Source organism: Pempheris klunzingeri, chromosome 6 (genome assembly GCF_042242105.1).
Source record: "Pempheris klunzingeri isolate RE-2024b chromosome 6, fPemKlu1.hap1, whole genome shotgun sequence".
In the NCBI taxonomy this organism is placed as follows: Eukaryota; Metazoa; Chordata; class Actinopteri; order Acropomatiformes; family Pempheridae; genus Pempheris; species Pempheris klunzingeri.
In genome coordinates, this window is record NC_092017.1 from 13,229,718 (window position 1) to 13,255,302 (window position 25,585).

Below are 25,585 nucleotides of genomic sequence, written 5' to 3' on the forward strand. Positions count from 1 at the left end.
GGTGCCAACACTGGATGAAGCATGCGTGACAGGCTGCACCTGGAACGTCTAACATATATATCAAATATATGAAGAAATTTTCTCACATCCTACAAATATTTTCCCTTTTGGAGCTCCGCATTCATAAACTCCGCCTTCACTTCATGCTTCATGCAGTTAAAAACATACTGGTGACGTTAAAAATCCTAAACCTAATTTTTCTAAAACAAGTGAAAATGACATCAGCATGTACAGTAAGAATATTTCAAACTGTCTTCAACAAATGAACTCACTGCACAGGCAGATTTTTTCTTCACGAAAAAAAAACTTTAAAGGTATCCCGCGGAGGTTTTGACCACTGATGGTGCTATGGAGCAGTGTTTGTAAAAATGGGTCCCACGTTTTGTTTGTGTTGTATACGCGTGCTGTGATTCCCATCCTACTGTTGGTTTCACACTAATCTGCGGATGGAAAATCTGTGGCTGCAACGCGGCTACAAACTGAACAAGGCACCAACAAAGGCAGGCAGGAAGAAAAACACTAGCAGATGAACACAGATGCAAAACCATGCAGGATTTAAAACATCCAAAAAGTTGTTTTTTATGAAGAAGTAAATGCAATTCACACAATGTGTTTCAGTAACAAACACTCACGACAAACATGACTTCTGTTTATTTACTAGAAAACTCCACGGGGCACCATTAACTTTAAGGCTACTTTAACGTCACGAAATTACAGACTAGACTTTTTGCAGCACGTTATTGTGGTTCATAATTATACTAACATGATCAGATTATACAATCAGGATTTAGTCTGACCTGCATTACTAATCGCATTATAATTCTATTTTTGATGTGCATGTAAATGTGTCTATTGTGGCTGCTCTGTTTGTCCCTCGCCCTCCACTGTAGGAAGTGGGCCATGGCAACACGGATCAAAGGGCCATTTGCACATCAGGATGTAGTGCCACTTCAAAGCTCACACTGATTCACAAAAGCATCTTTGTGCTGAACACGCAGTGTAGCTCATGTGAAATCACATCCTGTACTGCTCTGGATTTATGTCACATTACAATAATAAAACCACGCAACACATGAGAAACGCAGTGCAGAGCGAGACAGGTTGGTGCACACGTATCGTCCAACCTTTGAACCAGACCTGGCTGTGGAAGTTGGCTGGGAGAAAAAAAACAAAAAAAACCTCTTTCATCTGTCAAATTCATGTTGCTGTCGAGCCAGGATTGGTTTAATGGTTTAATTCATTATTGGGAGAAGGAAACAGGAAAGCCTCAATCACCATAAATCCTTCAATCGTCCATTTACATCAAGAGATTCATTTTCTGAGTTTGGTGGGGTTTTTTCAGATCGCAGATGAAAGCCTCTCTTTCCTTCTAGGAATACGTTTCACCTACTAGAAACCCTTTCCTCTCCCTCCATCGTACTGTTCACTGTTTTCATCTGTTGGAATTAAAAGGGTTGTTTGTATAGAAACCAGTGCAAACATCTAATTTAAGTTTCAGTCAGTGTCCTTGTTTTTTCTGCCTGCTTTGACATCCTGTGGCTGTGTTTAAAGCCCTGACAGCAGCTTAGTCAGAGGCACCTCTCGCTCTCCCAGCAGCGTGTCCCTCTTCAGGCTGGTGCCTTTATTTACCACCTTGAACTTCATCGACAGGTTCTTCACCTGAACCGAGCTTATCGAGTCAAAGAAGAAGTCCTCGTTGAAGACTGGATTGCGGCTGTTCTTGATGATGTTGCTCCGCTGCTTCTGCAGCTTCCCCGGGTTCAGGTAGACGGACACACAGCAGTTGATGCTCTTGATGTCAAAGTGCTTGTCGTAAAGACTCTCTGCCACTAGCACGCGGATGAGCAGGCGGGAGGTGCTGGAGTCATAGCTGGCGCTGATTCTCACCGTCCCACCTTTGTGCAGGCTGATTGTGTGCTCCCGATGGACCCCTTGGTCTGATGCCCCGGCACCACCGTGGAAGGAGGGGACGTGGAGCCGTCGCTGGATGTTGGGGCTTGGCTCGGCCGAGCTGCACTCGTCGGTGGAGAGGGAGCTGTGGCGAGCGAACGTCCGCTTGGCTTTCACAACTTTGGCCTGCGTTTCATGGGTGAAGATCTTGAGCAGGGAGGCAGAGCGGGAGAGCAGAGGGGAGCTGAAGGGAGAGGACTCTGCCGAGGAGCAGGTGTCGCTTTCCCCGCCGCTGAAGTATCGATAAGGATTCATGTGAGAGGTGTTGAAGTCAGCAGGATTCAGATGGTTTCCCCCTTCGCCGCTTTTTCCCTGGGTCTTCCTCTGAGTGTTTGGGGAGGTGATAGGACTGGTGTGCTCGCAGTGGAACAGTGACTCTTTGCGGCGAGTGTGAGGGCTTTCCTTCAAGGTAGCAAAGCCATAAGGTGTGTGAGTCTTGGGAATGTAAGGCAGGGACATTGCTGTCTGCGACTGCGGGTCTGCATTGGTGTCTCCAGTCACAACATCATCTGCACTCTCAATCTGTATGATGTGACGGTTTGCTGCTCTCAGCAAGTTCTTGGTGTCTCCCGCGATCTTGGCCACCAGGCGCGGACTTCTGGGGCTGCTGATTTTCTTCCCACTGCCGATAGTCTGCTCTGAAGTTGAAGGTTGCAATCCTTCCTTGGGCTTCACATTAGGAATCTCAGGCTCTGGGGGGCTGCTCACCAACTTCGGAGGAATGAAGAAGTCGGGGATCTTGTCGGGGGTGAGGACGTTGCTGTAGGACGGGGAGACGCCTTTCTTGTCTCCGTTCTCCCCCTGTCGCAGCACGCCGGTCTCCACCGACCCGCGGATCTTATCCAGAACCCACATGGTCCCACCAGACAGTGGGATGTGTGGGCGGGTGGAGTAGATGCAGTCAGGTGTGTCTGCAATTAATAACACATGGGGGGGGTAGATGTAAATGATCAGATGATGATTACTCCACGGGGGAATAGGGAGATAAAAATAACACCTAGGTGTTGAAGCTCTGATGAGCACTCTGTACCTCAAGTACCTCAAGGATTAAGACTGAATAAACAGCGGATATGGCAGCTACAGCATACGGAGGATGAGCCCAACTTTTATTGGCTACGGAAAAAAACCTCACAAAGATACTATAGCTTAAAAAGGCTTTCTGTAAAAGAGCTGCAGTTCATTTTTTAAGCTTATTACAGTTCAGGAAAGGGGAACTAACAGCAACATGTGTCAATAGGCAACAAATGTGAGGTCTTTATCGACTTATGATACAAAATCAACCAGAATTCAACTATATTACAACATTTACAACAGAGGAAACAGAGTCCTAATTATTTTTAGACAGCAGAGTGGCTTCATTGGTTAGTGGTGTAAATATAGAGTCGATCTGAGAACAGATTAAAAACAACAATAGAGGCTACTTTGCCAGTTTGTTGTGAATCTTGCCGTTTTTAAAGGACTACATTTAAATTCTCATTATCTATTTTACTGTTATTAGACTTGACACGACATGAAATATCTGCACCCCCTTTCCTCCTGCAGGGAGCCTTTAGGTGCATTTTACTCCTCAAACTAAGAAAATTCTGATTTGATTCAGAATTCAGTTTTCATTTTAAAAGATAAAAGAAAAAAGATCTTAACTTTACAGCTGATTTTGCCAAATCAAATAATATTAATGTTTCTATATTTAATTATCTAACAACAGACACTTTTTTTGCTCCTTTAAATTGTATGGATTTACGAGTTTTAAGCGAAAAAAATTGAAGAAAAATATATTCTTTAAAAGTTACAAACGAAATATTGAGTTCAACAGGTGTATAAAGCGATTGCGCACCAGTTGGTTTTCCAAAACATCCAAAGTCTTCACGTAGTCTGAGGGGAAACGCACCGCTCCTGTCTGCAGAAATGTATAAATAAAATACTCACAGCACAATAGGAATGGACCCGCTCCTGTTTGTGCACTTGCTCCGTCAGTAACAGGTGCCCTCTCCCCCGGTAAGCCTGCGCGCTCCTCGGCGCTGCTCTGCGCCCTCAGACGGTCTCAGCTCCCGAGCTCCAGTCAGGCGTTTTATAGACGACACAGTGCGGCAGCTGACCAATAAGATCAAACTGTGCGTTTCCCTGCACAACCGACTAGAAACACACTGGCTGCACATCACAGGCAGAGGAATCTTACAGGTGTGTTTCACAGTTTTAACCAGCGCAGTCCCGGTGCTGCTCCAACACTGAACAAACCCTGATGTTTCATGGGAAATGTGTGTGCCATTTCCAAAATAACTGCATGTGCACTTTGTCACATCTTAGATATAAGATATGTCATTTAGATATGACAGCCACTCTGTTTTACTCATTTTGTTTTCTTTGCCAGGATTAAAAACATGTTAATTGATTTCACTCTGTTGTACTTCAACATGACAAATCAAACTTTCATCTAAAGGACATAAACATCATTAAAAATGAAGAGGAGACGTGACACTTCACATCTAATGAAATTTTGTCAGTGAATAATTACGTATAAAAAGACTATTTGACCAGGAAAAGCACATTCAGCTGAGCAGCTGATGCAGTGTGGAGCACATACACCTGTGTGCTGTGGGGTTTAATTCAATTTACAGCAGCTTTTCTTTTTTCTGCTTCTCTTTTTTGTATGTCCGTCTGTCTTTGGGTTTAAACCAGCTGATTGGTTTCCCTTGAAACTTTGCTATGGCAACAAATACATTTGTTTGTCTAAAATAGGAAGGGCCCCACTGACTTCATTGATCTGCAGGGTAAAAATCACTTTATTTGTCCAGGTGCCAAGGAAGCCGTGGACTGAGAGGGGTACAGCCGCTGCTTTATCAGCTGCACAGGGTCAATATGTAGATTTCGGCTACTGTGACCGTCATCATGTGGTGATAGCGAGGACAGAGCCAACAAAATAGCAGATTACAAACAGCTGATTAACAGACATTTAATGCGAGTAGGCCTGTAATAGGTGTCGGCTCTGCTGTCTCTGCCTCACTCAGATGGAAAATGAGATGAGCTTGATTGTTGTGGAGCTGGTTGCTCTTCTTGTTGCAGCTAATTGGCCGCTTGCAAAGCACAACAAACACAGCTTTACAGTAATTGAACAGCTGGATTTAACCTCCACTTGAGTTTCACTGTCTTTTAAAAGCCTCTGAAAATGTATAACTGTAAAATCTTCAGTATAACATTTAATATTCTTGACAACACCAGCATGAATAAAAGTTAAAGTTGGAGTGTTTACACAACCGTTCTGTGAGGCTCTCGCTTTCTAACACCATACAGTGCCAATGCTAACATGCTGATATTAAGAAGGTCATGTTCACCACGTTCACCACCTCAGTTTAGCAGGCGAACATTTTCTAATCAGCACTAAACACAAAGGGATGTCATTAGTTCTGTAGATGTTTGGTCATAAACCAAAGTGCAGTGAAATAATGAACTGATGTTGACACTAGATCTGTAAAAAGGGAGATATGGTACATTAATTAACATTAGTTAATTAGGTAATAAGCATTATTTAAAAGTTAGTTAACTATTAATGCATCTCTTCATTATGTCCAATGGTGTTAAACATTTTTAAATCACCTATAAAGATGTTATTAATGCTACTTAACATAGAATTAACAGTTAATACAATAATAAGCATTAAGTAACTGTGAACAAATGTCTTTTGTTAACATTCATTAAGGTTTTACATGCTAATTAGGGTAAGTGGTAGAAAAGATGTTAATTTGCATCCTACTCTATGTCATGAAGTTCACAGCTAAGCTATTTCCTTAAGAGAAAACTGCTGTTAATAATTTTATTTTCATAAATGTTGATTTAAGGGTAGACGTGTAGACATTCCTTAGCTTGCCGTCTGACCTATAAATTATTGCGTGTTATAGTTAGTTAACCGTACTTGAGTTCTCTTTGTGACCTTATTGAAAAGCTAGAACATGAATCCCTTGAGTGACACTTCATGAATAAGCATCAATGCTTATTTATCACTCTGATGCATTCATGAATCCAAATGGATGCATAATGCATATGTAACAGTAATAAATTATATTTGTATAATGTTTGTCTGGACATTCAAAGACAATCCAACAAACGCAAACATATCTGTGTCCATTTACACACACGTATGTGCACATATTCACACACAAAAATCCAGGAAATGCAGGACAAACCTGCAGCACAACAATCCTTATCAGAGAGTGTACCTGGACGTTACAGCGACATAGACACACATCAGGACAGCCTCAGTATGGCATGTAAACCATGTCAGCTATTCAAGCTCAGACTGGAGATAATTACACGTCTTGCCTCCTGAGGTCCTTCCAGAGGTCATTGTCTGATGTAATCAACCTGAGAAAAGAGCCACTTACCATATAGATTGCAGAAGCACACCTGAACCGCGACTGTCTGTCATGTGAAGCCAGCAGAGGCATGCAGTGCTCGCTCGGCAGCCTGCAGACGTTCTACCTGTTACACAAAAACATGTTTCAAAGGATTCAACTCTGAGAAAAACTGAAACACTAGTGGATTTGCGATTCAGAGTCCCTCAACACTCCTCAGTTTGTCAGGGGTGCAACTGATGATCAACCGATTTTTTTTCCCCAAAGCCCAAGGTGACATCTCCAACAGCCTGAAACCTGTCAAAACAGGTAAAAACATAGTAGTTTTTATGTAGATATCTAACAGTGTACATTCTCTACAACAGCATCTACAACAAACTAAATGCAAACATTAAATAAAGAATGGTCAAACAGACACACAAAGAAACATATAAAAGAAGTTGTAAATGTCAAAGTTTCAGCTTCTATGCTTACAAAATTACCTGAAATGATTCATCAGTTATCAAAATTGTTGGTGATTAGTGTTTAATCAATTAATCAGCTTCAATACTGCAGTTTACGTCAGAGGATAACTGCTGAGGAATATCTGAATGTCACATCACTCCACGCTCGCACTGTTAACAGCTTCCTTTATGAAATAATGAGGTTGGTACACAAGTTTCTGAGGATCTCCAGCACTCAGACGAGGACAGACTACAGCCTGAGAAAAGGTTAATGTGTCTGTTCTGCACTCATTAAGGGACCAGACCCTACATCTTTGTCTGTCCAACACTTAAACTATCACAGACCCAAAAGTACAGAAGTGACCTCCCTCACTGAGTAATACACAGGTGCTTCAGTGCGTCCCTTCGTGGACAGACAGACAGATGTACCAACACATGGGCAGTAACATGGGCAAATATGCACAAAAAAAGCGGCCAAAAAGAGTCGTCTATATTGTATAGCACCACTGTGGTGCAACATCTTCCCTGCTGACGTCCCATTGATTTCCTGAGAGGAGGAGGAGGAGGAGCTGCGTCTGGTTCGCAGAAACAAGGTGGTCACACAGAACAGAAGTCGCACAAAAGCTCTGCGGGAGGTCTCATGTACGTCCAGGTTTGCTCACTTGTTCCTTTTTACAGTGTGTGCGTGCGTCTGTCTGGATTGACTCTCAGCACATGTGGTCAGTCATTATGGCTGACACGTCACAGGGTCCATTTTTACCTATCTCTTATTGTTGCCATCCATTTTTCTCATTTCTACCAACCGGCTTCCACACAACTTCTGTTGCCTTGGAGACATCTCATAATCTGACATATGAATCAATCCCCCTTCCCTCCCTCGCTGACCAGCTCTCTGTTCTCCTCCTCTGCACTCACATGTCTTCACCTCTGCGATCTGTTGCAGTCTGCCCATTCCTCAGGACATCCAGTTTAGATCACAGAGGGCTCAGTCCCGTCACCAGTGGCCTGGAGATGCCAAAGTCTGAGGCACATGACTAGAGGCCACAGTGTGACACCACCAAGAGAGGCCCGTGAGATGCAACATCTGGCTCTGATCCAGTAATTGTGTTTGTACCCTGCAGTTAAAGCAGAGTGTTATCTTTTTCCAGCACAAAAGACTCTGCAAAGTATTAAAGAAACTGCAGGGAGAGAAGCAATCCTGCAAATGCCAGGACCATTTGAGAGCCCTGCTTGTTTTGGTCCACTGAACTGGCATTTGGATTGGACGCACGCAGGGCAAAAGGTCAGACCGGTCGTCACAGGAAACAAATTTAATGGACTCTGCAGCAAAGACCGGTATCTCTCTGTTTGGGGGTGAATGATGGGATGACCTTGGAGCTTAGAGGAGTATTGGTAAAAGAAACCTTGATTATTGATTAAGCAATTTTACCAAAAGGAAATAAGAAAAGTGGAGATTAGAAACCTTAAAACTCATGTGCAGGAGCAGCATAGAAGCTTGTGAGTCATACTGGCAGTGAAGTTACAGAGTCACAGTGGGTGATGAGAAAATGAAAATGACCAGGGGACAATAATATGAGAGGGTGAGATATACTGTATGTGGCCCATATTACTCTCTATTAAGGTGATGGCAGCGCCCTCGACTGGAGACAAGGAAACATTGTGAGTTCCAGCTTGTGGCGTCGATTGCAGAATCACAGTAGTTTTATCTGAGAAAACAAGAGAAACACTTTAATAGACTTGCATATTGAAAATAAACCAAACTAAACAACTTTATGCTCATGTGAGAGACTGTTTTCACTTTTCAGTCTATCGTCTTTGAGGTTTTTCAGGCTTTTTACAGACAAGACAAGCAGGTCCAATATAACAACAAGCTGTTGCTGCCCCCTGGAGGTACGAAGTTGTCGCAAAATGAAGAATTTTAGTGCAAGTTTTCAGCATCAGGAAGTCTGCAGGATGACTGCAGGGTACAAATTTCATCATGCTCACTCCTCACACAGTTTGAACATGCCAAACCAGACACTCACTAAACAGGGAGCTCTTAATTCATGCAAAAATACAGAGTCTTATCTATTAAAGCTGAGGGAAAACATACACGAGCAGTTAACATGAGCTCATTTGGCTCCAATTTTCTTGCAGGATCACACTGATTCCTACAAGCATCTGTAAGAAAAGATACAGAGACAGGAGCCTTTATTACAGCCTCTTTCTTCGTGTGCAACTTCTTTCTGCTTAGCTTCTCCACAAATAGGAGAAAACAAAGATCTTGCCATGCAAAAAAGTAGGAAAATGCAACAACTTTGATGCAAACAGAATCAAACATTTTTATGTTTTATACTATTTAAAGTAAAAGCAATTGCATTTATGTATGAACTAAAATGAATGACAATTCATTCAGTAGTTTCAGTTTGGACCAAAGCAGTGGGCCAAGTGGCAGACTGATATTACTGTCCATAGAGCCACACGGTAGATCATGCAACACAAACATGGATAAAAGAGACTTCAGGCACCCACATGCAGGGGAGCAGGGTTATGTAGTTTTAATTATCAGCTAAAACCTGAGTCTTGTCCTCTGAGATGAACCTCATGAAGACGTTTCTTGATAAGCCTTAAAACCAACAACATAATCCTCTTTGTGCGAGTTTTGCTTTTTTCTTTTCCATTTTTGAGGTCAAAAGAGAAAAGCCAGGGCTAATTTAACTACTTAAGCAGGAAGTAATAGATAGATAAAAATACTAAAATATCTCACCCCGTCTCCCAAGACTTAACGTTTCCTACAGAGAAGGAAACAGAAGAAAAGGAAAAAGAAACCATGTCAATTTAGAAAAGTAATTTCCTAAATTCCCACATGCAATAGATGAAAAAATGGAAAGCATCAGGAAATCCTTTAAAGTCTCCACCACCCTCTGAGTCCAGCAGGGTGACTACTGGGTGCACGTCTCATCATGTGCTTTCCTCATACTGTGCTTCCATTAAAAGGTTTTTTTTACTTAAAAAACAAACAAACAGAGAAACTGTATGTGAAAGTGAAAAAGGAAGGACTCCAGTCTTACCTCTAGCCTCGAGCTTCGTCCACTCATGCCATTCCCGGGGTCTATAAGAGAGAACATAAAAGGAACCAACCAATAAGACCTTTAAAACTCACACTTCAATAATAAAAAATAAAACAGCCAATATCTAATAAAGATCTTTATTTCAGATTTTAAATAGATTTACAAACCATAAGAAAAAAAGAAAATATAAACAAGAAAAAAAAAAAAAAAAAAAAAAAAAATCAAGTGATCGTCAAATATCCACATGTGCATATCAAGGTAGAGATTGTAAACAGTCCTTTGAAGCCAAAAAGTGAGACTCCCCGTGGTCAGGTTCACTCAGTTGGAAAAGGATGTTTGTTTGTTGGTTGGTTCTTAGTTGTTTTTTTTCCTGAGGTTCTTATAGTTTTCTGTAATTGACTGCTGGGTTTTTCCCTCAGTGATGCTGCCACCAAGCAGAGCTCAGAGAACTGGGGGACAAGTGGGGAGGAGAGACGATAGAAAAAAAAATAAAAAAATAATAATAATAACAGTAGTTTGACAAAAATTACATCCCATTCACCCTAAAACATCACAATGGAGGCGGAGGATCATTCATGGGCTGTGTAACGGCCATCAGTCAATTATTGAGTATTGATAATTCATTTCTGAGCATTTGGGGCTTGAGAGAAGTCTAGAATAATTACTGTAAGGTGTGCTCTGTCAATTCAGTTCTGCGTAACATTTCTGCTCTTTGATATTTGTGTCTAATGAGTTGGTACATTTATTTGTTCTTCCATGAACAATCTTGGGTTTTTCACAATCAGGCCAAAATTCATAGCACTTAATACATATAAGATAGAAAACATTGCAGCTCACACCACAATTTGGAAATAAAAGATTACAACAAAACCATAAAAGAAGCCCCCCCCTCAAAAAAAAAAACAGACAACCCTCAGCCCATTCTCAATGCAACAGTTTTAGATAAAGTTGAGTAAAAGGACCATCGTCCTTGGACACAATCCCGAACCCTGTAGCAGATCTAAAACCACAAACACATCATAACAGCATGCGAGTGAAGAACCACGTTCTCCTGTTCATGCTCAAAGGTCAACCACATCCCCATGCCTTCCCATTTCTGCGCTTCGTCTCCACACTTCTCGGTACATCTTATAAACGATCGGCGAATATTCACACACAACGGAAACATAAAGCAACGTTGAGAAATACATTGGAAATACTGTTGGATGGTGGCAATGTGTCTTGAGCGTTCGACAGAGCGCTCCTGGCAGTTAGGAGAGAAGAAACCACAGGGCCTCAGACAATAGACACCCCCCACCCCTCCCCTGTCAGTCTACACATCCATCGGGCCATTTTCACTCTCCTGAATCGCTCACACTGCTGCCTCGCCTCGATTCAGGTGAGTCAAGATGGCTGCAGCCCAGACAAGCATTTCTCAGAGGGGCAAAAAAACTGCTTGTATGCACAGCCACCACTAGGGGGCTCTGATGACAGCTGCTGTAGAATCTCACTCTTGTTTCCTCTGCTCTGGACACTTGCAGTGCTACTCTGAGTTAGAATAACAACCCACCGACAAACGTAAAGATGGGTACAACCGCGCGTGTCCATCTCTAATTGAGGACGTAGTCAGTCCAAAGCTGTCACGGGTACAAAGCTGGAGCTCTGAGTCAGACTGTTGACAGGCTCAGCTTTACTGCCACGTTTAAAGCACTGCATATTAAGTAGGTTCAAGCACTGACTGCATAGGTTCTTTTTTAAATACAGTACATTGGATTTCATGAGGAGCAGCAGGCTGTTTCTTAATGCATCCAGGCCACTAGTAGCACGTGCTTGTATGATGAAGGCCGTGTGGCAGTCGGTAGAGGACGTTTGTGGGATTCTGATCTACATTCCATTCTTTAGTTCAGCTGTTGGATTTTACCTTTCTCACTCACACCCCGGACAGATCTGACACTTGCTGCTATAAATAAGTTGCAACTTGTTCCATCAGGAGGGAGCTGTTTGCACGTTATCCCCCACCTGGGACCTTGTGAGCCTGAATATCTCCCTCCGCCACCTTTGTTTGTTGGGCTGGTGGGGGTTTGCTTTGACCCGCTGTGCATACGGTCTGTCCCACAGGTCGTTCAGATCTGATATCAGGGAGCGACGGAAGGCACAAGGGAGTGTGAACGGCTTTTTGAAATGGATAACTTCCCTGTTCGGAGCAGCACAAGCCCTGGGGCTCAAAAGGTCGGAGGTGAAGTGTGGCAGGGCTTCAAACAGCCTGCTAACCAGAGGTCACACACATGGCTCAGAGACAGGGGTGACTCAGCTTCTCAAAACACACATGCTGTGTACCAATTTTCCTGAATTAGCTCCCTCTGCAAATGCGCTTTGCTAGTTTGTCTCTGCTGTGATCCGACCTGACGTTACATTCTAGCCTGCTGATGATATGGAGTAAAGAGGTGACCATTCCCTCAGCCAAAATTTATACTAAAAACTTGGCTTGGATGGCTTTGTTCCACTCAAAGCCAGAGGATGAAATAAGTCTTGGAGCTAAAAACGCTTTTGAGGAAATCTGAACCAGTTCTCAGGTATCAGGACTATTCCTGTAAGTTGTGCTGCTGTGTGTGCGTGTGCATGTGTGTGTGTGTGTGTGTGTGTGTGTGTATCATGTGTGTAACCTCTACTCAGACAACAAATTTAAAAAATAAAAGGAAAATGTAAGAAACAAAAAACAACAACTCTGTAGCTTTCTTTTCTTCGATGCATCAGGTTTTAGTGTGCATACTGTGACTGCACATGTGACAGACGGTGGACAAGGGGGCCTGTGCTAAGTGAGGATGATGAGGAGTTGTGGGGTTCAGGGAGGAGGGGGGCAGGGAATTAAAGTTCAGTCCATGACAAGAGAGGGAGGTGTGTGTGGGGCGTGGTGTGGGGAAGGATTGGGCATGGGCGAGGGGGGGTAGGGTGGGGTGACATCGCTGGGAGGCGAGGTCAGGAGTCCTCCGTGCCCGAGTCGTCCTCGTCATAGCAACAGTCCTCGTTGTCGTCCTCGTCGTCATCCTCCAGTTCCTCATCATCATAGTAGTCGTCGTATAAGAGGTTGGAGCCATCGTCTGTGGGCGGGACTTGGGTGCGGACACAGTACTCGTCCAACGTGACGGGGACCTTGACGCCGTCCCGCTCTGCGTCAGCTTTGGTAGCCAGCACCTGCTTCCTGTGAGGTGCACAGAGAGAAGAAAGAGGAGGAAAAACAGTCAGATGAGGCCAAACGGGAGCGTCAGAGCTGGTACTCAGTGTGCCTGCTCCACTGACAAGCACCCGTTTGAAGTGTGCTGTGTGTGCAGTTTTCCTCTTGGTACCTGATGATCTCGATGTATTCTCTGTCCTTGCCCTTGCTGTCCCTCCACTTGCGGTACATGACAGATGCGTCCACGTTGGCCGGGGAGAAGGTGTTGGGCTCGTTCAGCAGAGAGATCACACTGAGCAGGATGGTCCTGAGACAGAAGTGGAGAGAGATTAAAATACAGGAAAGCAATACAGGAGGAGGGCAGGGATGCAGAGGAATACGGGATGGGGAAGTGAAGACGGAGGTAAGACGAGACAGGAGACATTGAAAGTGCAGGACAAAGAGAGAGACAAAGAGAGAAAGAGAGGGAGAGGGGGAGGGATGAAGGTTAGGGTCAGACAACCAGCCTGCTAAACCCCAGAACATCCATTTGTCTCTGTTGTCAGCTTGGTTATAACTCATTCGAGACGCTAACAGAAGAAGATGTTATACATCATTTATGCTTTACTTTGTCCCGGGTGAATCAACTTGTTGGTCTCACTCCCTAAAGCTGTTCTCATACATGTGATCTCCCACCAGCTCAAAACGTGGGACTATTCTTGTTGTTGTTCAGGGGCTACAGAGGGCCAATTATACAGGACACCATTACAAACCGCTATAAGAGTCTGTGCCTGTACATAATGCAGAAAACAATAAATCTGTGTTGAGTCAAATAAAAGGGGTACGAATTATGCATCATGTTTGAATGTTTGCTGCATTTACATAGCAAGTTAGTTAGTCAGCACTTGAGAAAAAAAGTCTCAAAGTGTCTAGCTCCACATTAGGCCCATGGCCGGGAGAGCAAAAAATCTATTGAGGGCCTGATTATCACTAAAACCTATAAAAATAGCATAGCTGCTCCTAGATAGTACATAATCTGAGATGTGTAAACAAATGGGGTGAAAAACTTGGGTTGGAGCTGTTGTGTGTCACAGGTTTGTCAGTTCTAACCATCACATTAATATTTTCCAGCCATGATCTGGAGGTTAGTTTATCTTCTAAAGTATTGATTTCACTGGTGATGTCTGGAGTCAATCAGCCACTGTACTCGTTTACAGCAAGGACATGTCAAAGCAGCTGATGCTATTAGCTACGTTAGCACTCAATAACAATTCTCAGAAACCCATAAGGAACGACCACAGCGGAAAGTTTCAAGTCTTTGCAAGTTGAGCGTCATGCCAAGACGATGATTCCAGGAGAACCAGGGTTGCCTGGGAGGCAGGAAAAATACAGTCTAAATCTTGCTAGCTTGGTAGGAAATCTAAAAATTCTCGGTGAGGTTTGGAAGAAATGGGCAGAAACCTGCATAAATACTTGCATATTGTTTTAAGCCTTTAGCCTGAATTGATTGGTGCACAATGAGGCAATGTGGACAGCAGTAGGAGGGTACTCAGGAGACATCACATTAAGGTTCAAAGCTACTGGAAATTAGTATCCATGATGAGTAATGACTGCACAGACTCCAAACCATAAACGTAATTGAAGACACAATGTTTCCATCCCCATCTGATATCTATCGGGTCAAAATGTGAGAAATGTGGACAGTGACACATGATTAAAAGACTAATGACTGGATCGGGGGGAGGCTGGTAAATTTAAAAGGTCCCATATATTGCAAAATGCACTCTTGCGTGTCCCTGGTGTGCCTACACATGGACAAACTATGAGAAAAGACCGTTGTCTCCAATTTTTCCTGCTCCAACTTTCAGCATGTGTGTGGAAACGCTCCGTTACGATTTGGCTCCCCTTGTGATGTCATAAGGGGATCTGTTGAGCCCGTCAGCAGGCTGACTGTCCCCACCTGCTGAAAAGCTCCTGAATCCACCTCACTGTCCACCATTGCTCTGCCCCTCACTAACGCCATCTCTTGTTAACACTATTGAACGTGAGAGCGAAGCAGATTGTTCTGTTCTTCTAAAACCGAGCGTTCAGACAGAGGCTGAAAACAGCTGCAGTAGCCATGTCTGGTGTGAGAAAAATAATGTGTTTATTGATCATTAAACCATGTAAACCTGCTCTAGCAGGACTTCCAAATACAAGTATGAACCTTTAAAGAGGCAACTGTAGACAAACGTTAACCCTGCTTATCATCGTTTTTGTGACTTGTTCTTTAAAAAACAACCTAGGACGGATGTCAGGAGATGATGTTGTGTACCTGACGTTCTGTGTTGGGTTCCACCTCTCTGAAGGCAACTCTCCGCTCTGTGGGTCGTCCACTGGTGGGTGCAGGATAGAGATGCATACATCGCCGTTCTAGGGGCACAATAGGATACGCCAACATGTTCAGACAATATTTTTAGTTCTTACCACTTAATTAATTATATCATATCAAAAGTGTTTTTTTTTTACACCATTCTTTATTCAAACAGACGCCAATTACCAGTAGCTCACTGGTATTTTAACAAAGGCTAGTAGAAACTACTGTGTTTTTTCCAGGCGCTGGTACAGGTCAGAGTTACCTCATAAATATTGGGGTGCCACATTTTGGTGAGGAAGCGGAAAGCAGGTGGAGAGTATGGGTAGTCGATGGGAAACTTGATCCGAGCCTGAGGGCGAGAGAAGACACACATCAGCAACGTGAGAGGCAGGCAGTTGATCTACCCTTTTCCCTTGCCAACAGACACAAGTCACTACTTCCTTTCAAACCATTAATGTCTGAAAGAAACCATTTCCAACGATTAGGCCAAAAGAGCCTGTCTTAAATGTACCAGAAAAGTAAAAGGTGATTCCTTTAGCCATAAATAGGCTGCTGCATATTATTGCAGCGCACTAGTGGTGTCGTTTGCTTGAGGAAAATCTACCCACACATACTTTTGCTAAAAACTACTCTGCTGGTCTCCCAGGGGTAACTGAATCTAACATGCAAGTCTGTACAATGCCGCAGAAGCAACAAACACATAAACACAGCACACACAGCTGCTGGGGAGAGGGAGGGCTTAATTCTGAATGTTTTTCTTCACAAAGGCCCATGTTTGCAGCACTGGTGTCAACAAGCAGCTGCTGAATGAAGAGCTCCACAATCATGCTGATCAGCTTCAACAGTGATTGAAAGAAACCTATAAATAGTAGCTGTAGAGTCATGACAAACCCTTCTGAGGTGCCTGAGCATGGAGGAGCTAATGACAGTGTAATGTAATATGGTGTGGAGGGAGTGACGCTGAGTGACGGAGGCTCGCAGTGCATTCAGCTGCCGAGTGTGCGGAGCTTAGAGAACCACTGGTGGGTGAGGGGTTGGTATAAAGACATTGTGGGGGTCTGTCCTCTCCAGCTGTCACTGCAACCCAAGACAATCCACTACTCACACCCGTGTTCTGCTATTATATGTCCTCAAACTGAAACCACACCCACACACTGTATAAATCCTACTATGTGTAGAGGACCCCTCCTCTTGTTCCATAAGGAGTGCCGTGGGAGGGATGGGAGACACACACACACACCGACCACACTGATTACACACATGCACGTCACTCACAGCATGAAACCTTCTGCTGATCCCCCCCCCCCGTCATACAGAGACACATACACACTTGTCCACATTTGCTGATTTGGCATGGTCAGCTGGTCTGTGAACCAACGAGCGGGAGGTACGGGAATAGGCTGCATGGGAGCAGGGAGGCGGTGGAGTGGTAGTGGGAGGAGGAAGAAGGGGATTTCAATTGGAATAAAGGGGGTTTTGCTCTATATAATGCATGAGCTCAACATTTAAAAAGGCATTATCCCTCTTTGCCTGCAATGTAGCATTTAAACCAGGCTGTATGTGGAGACATATATTGATGCTCAGACCTAAACAGTCTGTGTGACCTGTTAATAACCGTATTTAAGGGTCCGTTCTGTTCAAGTGTGTCAGTGTGTCCTGAACTACCATGCAAAAGCAACTTTTGTTGTATTTGGTATCCTACATGCTCCTGATTTGCAACAAACAGAATTAACCTGCTTTTGCTATATGAAACCGGAGTGGAGAGGAAACACTGACACAGTCCAAAGAGAATGCCGCTTGTAGGAAAAAAACAAAACACAAAAAACGAAATCCCAGGGTCTGACTGACCCTGTCAGAAAGCTGGCGGCCCTTCAGAGTGCAGGGTTCAAGCCAACATTGCACACATTACAGGCTGGCAGCAGTGCAACACATAGCAGCCAGCCAGGACGGGGGCGGGCAGCAGGCAGCAACAGTGAGAGCTTGGTTTGTCTTCCAAAACAATATAAGCATCGAGATCATATCTGTCCACTGGCTGGGAACTAGGCAAAGACAATCTTATCTAGTCTATTTGGGAAAACTCGCACCCCCTGCTTCCACATGATGTCCAACACTCAAATGTCGGTTTTAGTTAACAATGCAATGTCTTTTTATTTGATCCCAATGTGAGCAGACAGCTGCAGAATCTGACAGTGAGGATGCTTTAAATAAACCACTCTGGCTCTTATCAGTGGTCATTCAGCATAACTTTCAGAAAACATTTGGTCCAATTCAAAAGGAGATGGAAACGTGGAAAAGTAAAAAAAAACAAAAACAAAAAACTGGAGGGCATTTGGCTAAACATCAAGCTATGCCAACACATGCAGTAGGCAAAGTGGTTTGTGTTTGTTTGGCTTCAGTGTTTGATTATCTAACAAAACGGTATGTGAATGAAAAGCTCTTTGGCAGCCTGACTCTGAAAGACCCAGACATCTTTAGTTCACTGGTTAAACAACACAAAAATCTAATTCCTTGGGCAAAGAGCCATCCAGTTTCAATCAGTTATCTTTTTTATGATACCTTGGAAACAGAAAAGACAATGGGACATGAAAGAAAACTTTGTCTACCTCAGAACAATCCAACTCTTTGGTGGCACACAAAGAAATGGTACCAACTACTCAGCATTACTGGGTCTTTATGCCATTATGACACGGGTGAATAAAGAAATGGTCCCAGATCTCAACACTGTGTCAACACTTCCCATAAAAAAAAAAAAAAAAAATTCATCACAATCCTGCAAGTCTGAATGCAAACCACCAGTAAAACAGGGAGGTGGGGTTATGCATTAAGGATAAACATGAGCACTAATCCCTGTGAGGAGGTAAAAGCATGACTTCACAATGCAGCTTACCAGGGGGCTTAAAATCCGTATTTCTTGTAGTACAATGCCACAGACTGTATGCAAACACATGCAATGCTTATCATTTAAAGCACCATGATCCTATCAAAATAAAACGGTCAGTCAGGAGACTAGAAAAGAAGGGAAAGGCTGTATTGCAGACCATTAAAAGCACCAGTAATGTGGTGTTAAACCCCACTGGCCAGAGGAAGCAGGGGGGGGGGGCCTGAAACTCTTGACCTGCTCATCCGGGTGACACCAAACTCTGGATTGATGGAGGGAGGAGAGGAGAGGATGGATGGATGGGGGTAGAGAAGTGCGACGGAGATGGCCTAAACACAGACAGGATGCTTGGTTGGCTCATTTGCTCTGCAGCAGCGAGCAGCTTGTCTCCCGTCTCATCAGCATCGAGCTGACAGAGGAGGAGAAACACAAGGAGGAGAGAAGAGAGAGGACGATGCAGCGGGGTCTTTGAATATCAGCTTTCTCTTTTGAGTCTCATGGGATCATTCTCGTGTCAGGCACACATTTGATCAGACCTGTATCTGTGTTCCTGTCCTTATTATATATCCACACACACATATTTGCCTTAACTGTACAACGCTCACTCTCTCTGCTCTCACTCTGGGGAGAGAAGGATTTCTTGAAGACACAACAAGACCCCTGTCCATCACGAAGGGCAAGCCTTGGTGCAACCGCAGCAACATGCTACCGCTGTCTTGCATGTCATGCCCCTTAACTGGACTGCGCGCAGAATTAACAGCATCCGCGGTCAAAGGGTGATTCACTCTGAATATCTCATTTGGAGCAGTGGACATGAAGTGCAGCCAATTTCCTGCCAACCACGCAAAAACAACACTCGCGGAAGGCTCGTTAAGGTGAATACAGAACACAGGATCAATTTCCTCTTTCTATGAAAATCTTCCTCGGATTGTGAGCTAAAAAAGCTGCCTTGAAGAGAGAACAGGAATGAGAGTGAACACGCCCACCGTGTGGAAAAATGACAGCAAGGCAAAGTAAACCAGGTCAATGCAAAGACCCTGAACAGAACGAATCATTCTGTTCTCCCTGTGCACCTCTTTACTTTCTCTACAGACCTTATCCTCTCACACACATCCCCCACCCACCCCACACTGAATGATAAGGAAAAAGGTCCTCGAGTAGAGCAAATTCCATACCCTGACAAACACAAATAAATCTCCCAGAGATTATCATGTCCACACCCAACAGGCCCCTTCCTCATTAACTGGACGCAGGAGAAGGAGGATCAAGAGCTGAAGATGTGTTAAAAAACGATTCCTAAGTGATGACAGCACATGGACTTTTCAAACAAACAGATCGTAAGGCTGTGTTTCAGAAGCAGTACCATGCTGGTGGCCCATACAGGAAGAGAGAGAGAAAAACAAACAAAAAAAAAAAAACCCACACATGGCCAGGGCTTCAGGGGACGGTTATAACTGTCTACTGGGGCCTCACGTTCACCTCTATTAACAGCAGGCTCTACTTTCAAAGGGGCACCACTGCAAGGAAGGGCCCGGCCTTCTCTTGATCTGGCTGTTTCTGTATTCCCATCTTCTTTCCTCTGCGCTGCTCTCGTTTCTCTGCGACACAGCCAGAGGGGGAAACATGACTCCGGCAGCTCAGCCAGACTCGGCCCAGCCATGCCCTCTGCGGCCAGGCCGGGTCCTCTTGCCTGTTCCCTCCCCTCCACTGCTGCTGCAAGGCAGCCGGTACAAATTATGTAGCGTTCACCTGAAGAGTGAGGAAGGAAGGAAGGCACAAACACAACTGGGTATCTGTCGACTGATTGTCGTAAGCTAAAAAAGACAGACAGGGCAACGCCCCTCTTTTTCATGTTAGCTGTGAAGAAGCGGTTTTGTCAGTGTTCAGTAAGCCACTCAGGAAAACCGCTTCACTGAGATATTAACGATGTTTCATATATATAAATAATAATTAATGTGTTGCAGAGACCCTCTTCGCATAATTAAATGCAACAAAAATGACAATTAAAGCTGCCAGGTGCTGACAGCGCAGTACTTCTAACACTGCAATTCATCCATTTACAGGCTCTTCCACAGCAGTGGAGCTCTGTCACTACACACACACACACACACACACACTAAGCTTAGTTTCTGTTGTACATCACTGTGATGAACGCATCCGTCAAACACAACTGTATGACCTCATAGTTGTGGATACAGAGCACAGTACCTTCTTCTGCTGCTCTGGTGCATGACACAAAAACAGAGCAGGGAGAGGTCAAATCTGCCAAATGTGACCAGACAATCACAGAAAAAGCAATGTCATAGTTCTCAAGTGGAGTTTATTGACCTGCACGAATCATTACGGCCGTCCTTGTTGTTTTATTAACCCAATAAGCCGATCAATATGGAGAGCAAAACAGAAGTGGTGGGTTTTGTGTTTTATGTTACTCCGCCAAGCAAATGATAACAGCAATATAGATTCGTAAAACAATTTTTAGCTCCAGCAAAAGTAAAAAAAGATTTTTGTATATTTTAGATTTTCTACATGTAGCAGGCATTTTTGCCTTGTATAGACATGAAACTTCTGCAAAACACAAACCAGAGCTTTAGGTATCCTGTGCTATATGCCATGTAAGGTAAAGCCAATTGGTTGAGCCGGGGAGGGGCCCCCTGGAAAGTACAGTAATTACTTTTGGCCTGTTGAGAAGGGAGTTTTGTTTGAACAGAGGTCAAAATAACAGTCAAGGATTAGGGCACAATATTCAGAGAAGTGCTGTGTGTTCACTACACTTCCAAGCAGTCTTCCATTTTTATTCTTTTAATGCAGATATTTTGCAAGTATGAGACAAAACTGTGAGGACTCACACATTATGAGTTTGCAGTTTAGAGGAAACTGATTGGGAATTCAAAAACACATAGCTCCTCAGCAAATAAGGCATTACTGAGGAGACTGCGCTTGGCATATTTTTTCTAAATGACATGCTGAACATTGGCAAGTACACTATTATTGATGTGGAGTGCGACTGTATATTTCATAAACACACTGTAGTCTCACTTCTCTGTTTCTATAGGACTTCCCTGGTGTCAAGAAAATACACGGAGAGAAGACAGATGTTAAAGAGAAACAGGAAAAGAACTGAGAATGAGACAGTCAAGGACCAGAGATCTACTAGAAAATACACTGAGGTAGAAAATGGCTACTACAGTTTTAATGTTTTGGTCATGGCTATATGGCACTATCAACACACAGTTGAAGTAGACAGTTGAAGTAGTATCAATTTATCAATTTTATCAATTTAAATTATAGTTAATGATACACACAACGATGTCTCCATCACAAGTTTTCACATTATCGTTGTATTTGATTACATTAAGTAGGCGGTTTAAATCTCACATCACTGTATCATCTGGACATTCAAACTGAATGTGTACATTAACGACACACAGTGGGTCCAAGCACTCCTTAAAGTCTGTACTCAGGGGGCAGACAACCCAATTGTTCTGCTTCATACATGTCCCAGGACCACGGCTGGCTACGGGCTTGACTGGCCCCCTGCCAGTAATCATCAGACACTCAGAGCCCGTAGGGATGCTTCACATGACAAAGCAGGAGACATATGCACAAAGGAGCTAAAGATTGGAAATGTGCCTGAACCAGTGAATGAATGTCAGCATCAGAGCCCAGTGTGAGACATACAGGTCAATGATACATTTGTTATGATAAGGTACTGTTTACTTCTGTGCCGTGGATCTAGACCAGTTATTTAATGTTATTTGATTGACATGTCAGTTACCCCCTTTCCACCAACGTGACCCTAGATCTGTTTCTGGACTGGAGCTAATGCTGATTCGCAGTTGCCAACTTGCAAACCTGCTGAGAACCAGTTTGCTTTGCCACCAGCTAGAGATGCACTTTGTAACGTCATCTTTATACTTTTCCAGCAACGCCAGTGCCTTTTGAGTGAATTTTTTTATTTTTTTTTTAAGGGGAAATAAAATGGGAAATAAAAATGCTGTGCATTTATGAATGTTGTCCAGTTTCTTTACTCCTCTGTGAGAGTTAACTGAATATCTTTGGGTTGTGGACAAAACAATATATTTGAGGACCTCATCTTGGACTTTGGCAAACACTGATTGACATATTTCACACTTTTATACATTTTAATCAAAAAAATAATCAACAGATAATTGGAAAATGAAAGCATCTTTAGTTGCAGTACTAAAATTACAATAACGGTGGGCTATATTATCTTTTTATAAGTTTTGACAAGCCAACATTGGCATCAAAAAATTACTGGTCCAATGCATTTGTACTGCTTGTTGCGACAACTATAATGGCAGGTATGTTCGAGAATGTTTTTGTTTTTTTAAAGATGGTGATGAAAGTTTTACCAAGTCATAGTTGGTTGGCACAATAACCCCACCCTGAGCCCCTGGCGTAAGTGGTTCTAGGTTTTAGACCAGCCAAGTTTTCGGGAACGAGCTGTGTGCCGCTTCTTTTGCCGTTGAAACACAAAGAACTAGTTTGAGATTAGGAACTGGCTCTGAACCAGCCCTAAAACTGCCTTGTTGGAAAAGGGGTAAATATGTGTCAATCTACTGTGTGCCTGCAGGTATAATGCATTCGTCATGGTGTGACTCTTTGGGAGCAACACCCATGTGAAATAAATACCTGACTAAGCTAGGTTTCATGTGACGTCATTAGCTGCCCTGTTTCAGATGAACAGGCAGCTGCAGCACGTCATAACTGCTTGTTTGTTTGGGTAACGGTGCTTTTTTTTTCCTGTTCTTTTTTGTTAATAATATGGCAAACTGGTTGGATGGAAACCCAGCAGAGAACAATGAGTCACAACCATGCGGTGGATTTCACAGCCTGGCTGTGCATTCCTGGCCCGACAAAGGAATCCTGTACACATCACCCACACAGATACGCTGAACACCGTCTACGGTAGCCTGGCCGGGGCCCTCTGCTCATGTTCACAGGCTTGAAAAAGACTAGAGGTGTAACGAACAAGCAAGAGGGCACGGTACATCTGAAATGATAGTTTACAAAGAGAAGCATTTACAATATGCTGGACAATCTAATATATTCAGTTCAGCTAATGCTAATTTATGTTTGTTACTGTGATATCCTTTCATGACCCTGACCTATATTATTGTTTCTTCAGAAAGGTAGGACTATTATACTAACTTACTAAAAGTGCATTATTTTCTATTTGAGGTCCAATTAAATAACTTTTTACTTTGCCAGTAAGTCTGGGTAAATCTACATAAAACTTGGGTTTGCAACTATCCCCTCAGTGTTGTGCAATATGTGAAGTTGATTTTCACAAACACATATTAAGATTTAAGACAAATAAACAGTATGCTCTCTGCTATGGCAACAAATGGCATTTCAGATTTACAATGTAGGTGTGGTAGGTGTAAAGTGAGTCTGAAATCAGGTGCTGCAACTCCAACTTTTAGTACAAAAACAGTTCAAGCAACCAGTGGTTTACAGGTCAAGGACCACAGCCATAGTGCCATGAAAATACAAGTGGAGGGGACCATCATGTCATTTTACAAAGATTTAACAATCAAGCATTAAGAGCTAGGAAAGATTAAAAAAAGAAACAAGACAATTCAGTTGTTAGTAACAGCACTCTGCAGCTCTGTGAACCGTAAATCCCTTTTGTCAATAACACAAAATCTCAAAAACAGGAACAACACATCTGTGAAACCACCACATGTTCACTCTCAGGGGAGGAAGTGTGCTTGAGAACACTTCTAATGTCTTATGATGTCTTATAAGTTAGACAAGCTAAAATCAGAGCTATCCACATTTAAAACAAGGTTATACCATGCGCTATGGATTGGTCCCTTTGAGGTGATCTGAATATACAAACCAAAAGCCCATTTCACCTAGAGCTGTTGACTTGTAATGAAAAGGACAATGGAAATGATTAAATTAGTTAGATGATGAGTTGGGCTGATCACATTAACTAATGTTAAAGCAGGAGGCGGTTATGCTAACAACCTTTTGTTTGACCCAAAAGTAACTCTGTCAAACGTGGTCATGTGCTGACTGTCACTAAGAGGAACCTCAATAAACCTAAAAGCAGAAAAAAAGCCTTGAGGGGGAAAGTGTTTATGTCTACGAGCTGGCCACAGTGAACATATACCAAACCTGGTTGTGTGGAGTTGGTTTAAAGTTGAACAAAGAAAGGGAGACAGTTTAATCACAGTAACAGGGAACAACAGCCAATTAGCCGAGTTAACGTTATTAACTGTTACCTGCTGCTGTTGAACACGGTAACTTGGAGGCTAAGGTTAGCCGCTGGGCTATCCTCCTTGAGTAAATTACACAAATGTGGGCTAAATCTACCAGCTACAGAACAATAGATCGACTGCTAGCTAACATTAGCTACTCACCTTAAAATAACCACCCTCGTAGTGTGTATTTGGGGGTCCGAATATCGCTACTTCCCAGTTGTACATGTCCGACTCGTCCACCAAAGTTATTTTGAACCCTTCGACGGGCTCATCTTGGAGACTTTTCATCTCCAGCATTAGTGCTTTTTGGGAACTGGCTACATGATGTCCATGCTGAGCCATATTCCACAACGATTTGTATAAATATATATCAGCAACACACCACAGCTGTGACTGCGAAGAAGGACAAAGCTAGCTCGGTGCAAACAATGGCTTTTCTGTAAGGAGAGCGCAGCCTTTTCGCACAGGAACGCGTTAACGTTAGTTTCCGTTAATGTGGTTCCAAAACAGGATCTAAAAAATCGCGACTGTGCTTTATTTGGTCAGAGCTGGTGCGGCTTCCTCTGTTGTTGTGAACAATCCCGGGGAGCCCCAGGTATTAACGACCATCTAAACCTCCTGTTAGCAAGCCACACGGATCTTCCGCTGCACTTCCTGTCACGGCTGTCAAAATAAAGCGCTTGTTTGTCTTGTGTTGTTTTGAATGTACGTTTTTGTTACATTTTGAACAGTTAGCAACTTCACAACGTGTTTACTTATGTTTTTGTTGTCCTATACACCCACATATTTTTCTGTTTCTAAGGAATCACCATCTGGCTGTTTTTTTAGGCTGTCTAATGTTAACGTTAGCTCTCAATGCTGTCGCTTATCTTAACCAGGGCTACTTAAGTCAGCTACACCTGGAATTACCATGTTATCTAAATGTATGACATAGCTAACGTTTGCTGTATAATTTTGACAGCTAAGCAGGCATTTCAGATTACCTTTGATGAGTAAACAAGTTAGCTTAGCGCTACGAAAGGGGCTTTATTTTGAAGTTAGACACCGGAAGTGTTTTCTAGGCGTTAGCTTGACAGTGATGGTAACGAAAGCTTGCTTGTCTCATCTTTCGGGTGTGTTGCTCTCACACGGAAAAGGAGGTCCGCTGAGCGACCTTAGCGTTCAGAGAGACGAGTTATACATGTACTAGTCAGACTAAA

General features: G+C 43.2%; 2 protein-coding genes across 2 annotated transcripts; both read right to left on the reverse strand.

Annotated features, from left to right (window-relative positions):
• Positions 1 to 590: 590 nt before the first annotated feature.
• Positions 591 to 3,974, reverse strand: LOC139202863 (C2 calcium-dependent domain-containing protein 4C). Its single transcript, XM_070832453.1, has 2 exons — positions 3,877 to 3,974; positions 591 to 2,861 (listed from the first exon to the last, which is right to left on the reverse strand). The coding sequence occupies exon 2, from the start codon at positions 2,803 to 2,805 to the stop codon at positions 1,546 to 1,548; it is 1,260 nt and encodes a 419-aa protein (XP_070688554.1). The 5' UTR covers positions 2,806 to 2,861; positions 3,877 to 3,974; the 3' UTR covers positions 591 to 1,545.
• An 8,456-nt stretch (positions 3,975 to 12,430) lies between these two features.
• Positions 12,431 to 24,965, reverse strand: cdc34a (cell division cycle 34 homolog (S. cerevisiae) a). The gene is made up of 5 exons (XM_070832172.1): positions 24,546 to 24,965; positions 15,538 to 15,624; positions 15,234 to 15,331; positions 13,113 to 13,247; positions 12,431 to 12,967 (listed from the first exon to the last, which is right to left on the reverse strand). Exons 1-5 carry the CDS (start codon positions 24,726 to 24,728, stop codon positions 12,745 to 12,747), a joined length of 726 nt encoding a protein of 241 aa, XP_070688273.1. The 5' UTR covers positions 24,729 to 24,965; the 3' UTR covers positions 12,431 to 12,744.
• Positions 24,966 to 25,585: the final 620 nt, after the last annotated feature.

Coding starts and splice junctions, on each gene's coding strand:
- LOC139202863 (XM_070832453.1), bottom strand. CDS start 2,805: ATGTGGGTTCTGGATAAGATCCGCGGGTCGGTGGAGACCGGCGTGCTG.
- cdc34a (XM_070832172.1), bottom strand. CDS start 24,728: ATGGCTCAGCATGGACATCATGTAGCCAGTTCCCAAAAAGCACTAATG. Junction 15,332..15,537: donor GGCACCCCAATATTTATGAG/GTAACTCTGACC, acceptor TTGTGCCCCTAG/AACGGCGATGTATGCATCTC. Junction 13,248..15,233: donor AACCCAACACAGAACGTCAG/GTACACAACATC, acceptor CTTCTGTCTCAG/GACCATCCTGCTCAGTGTGA.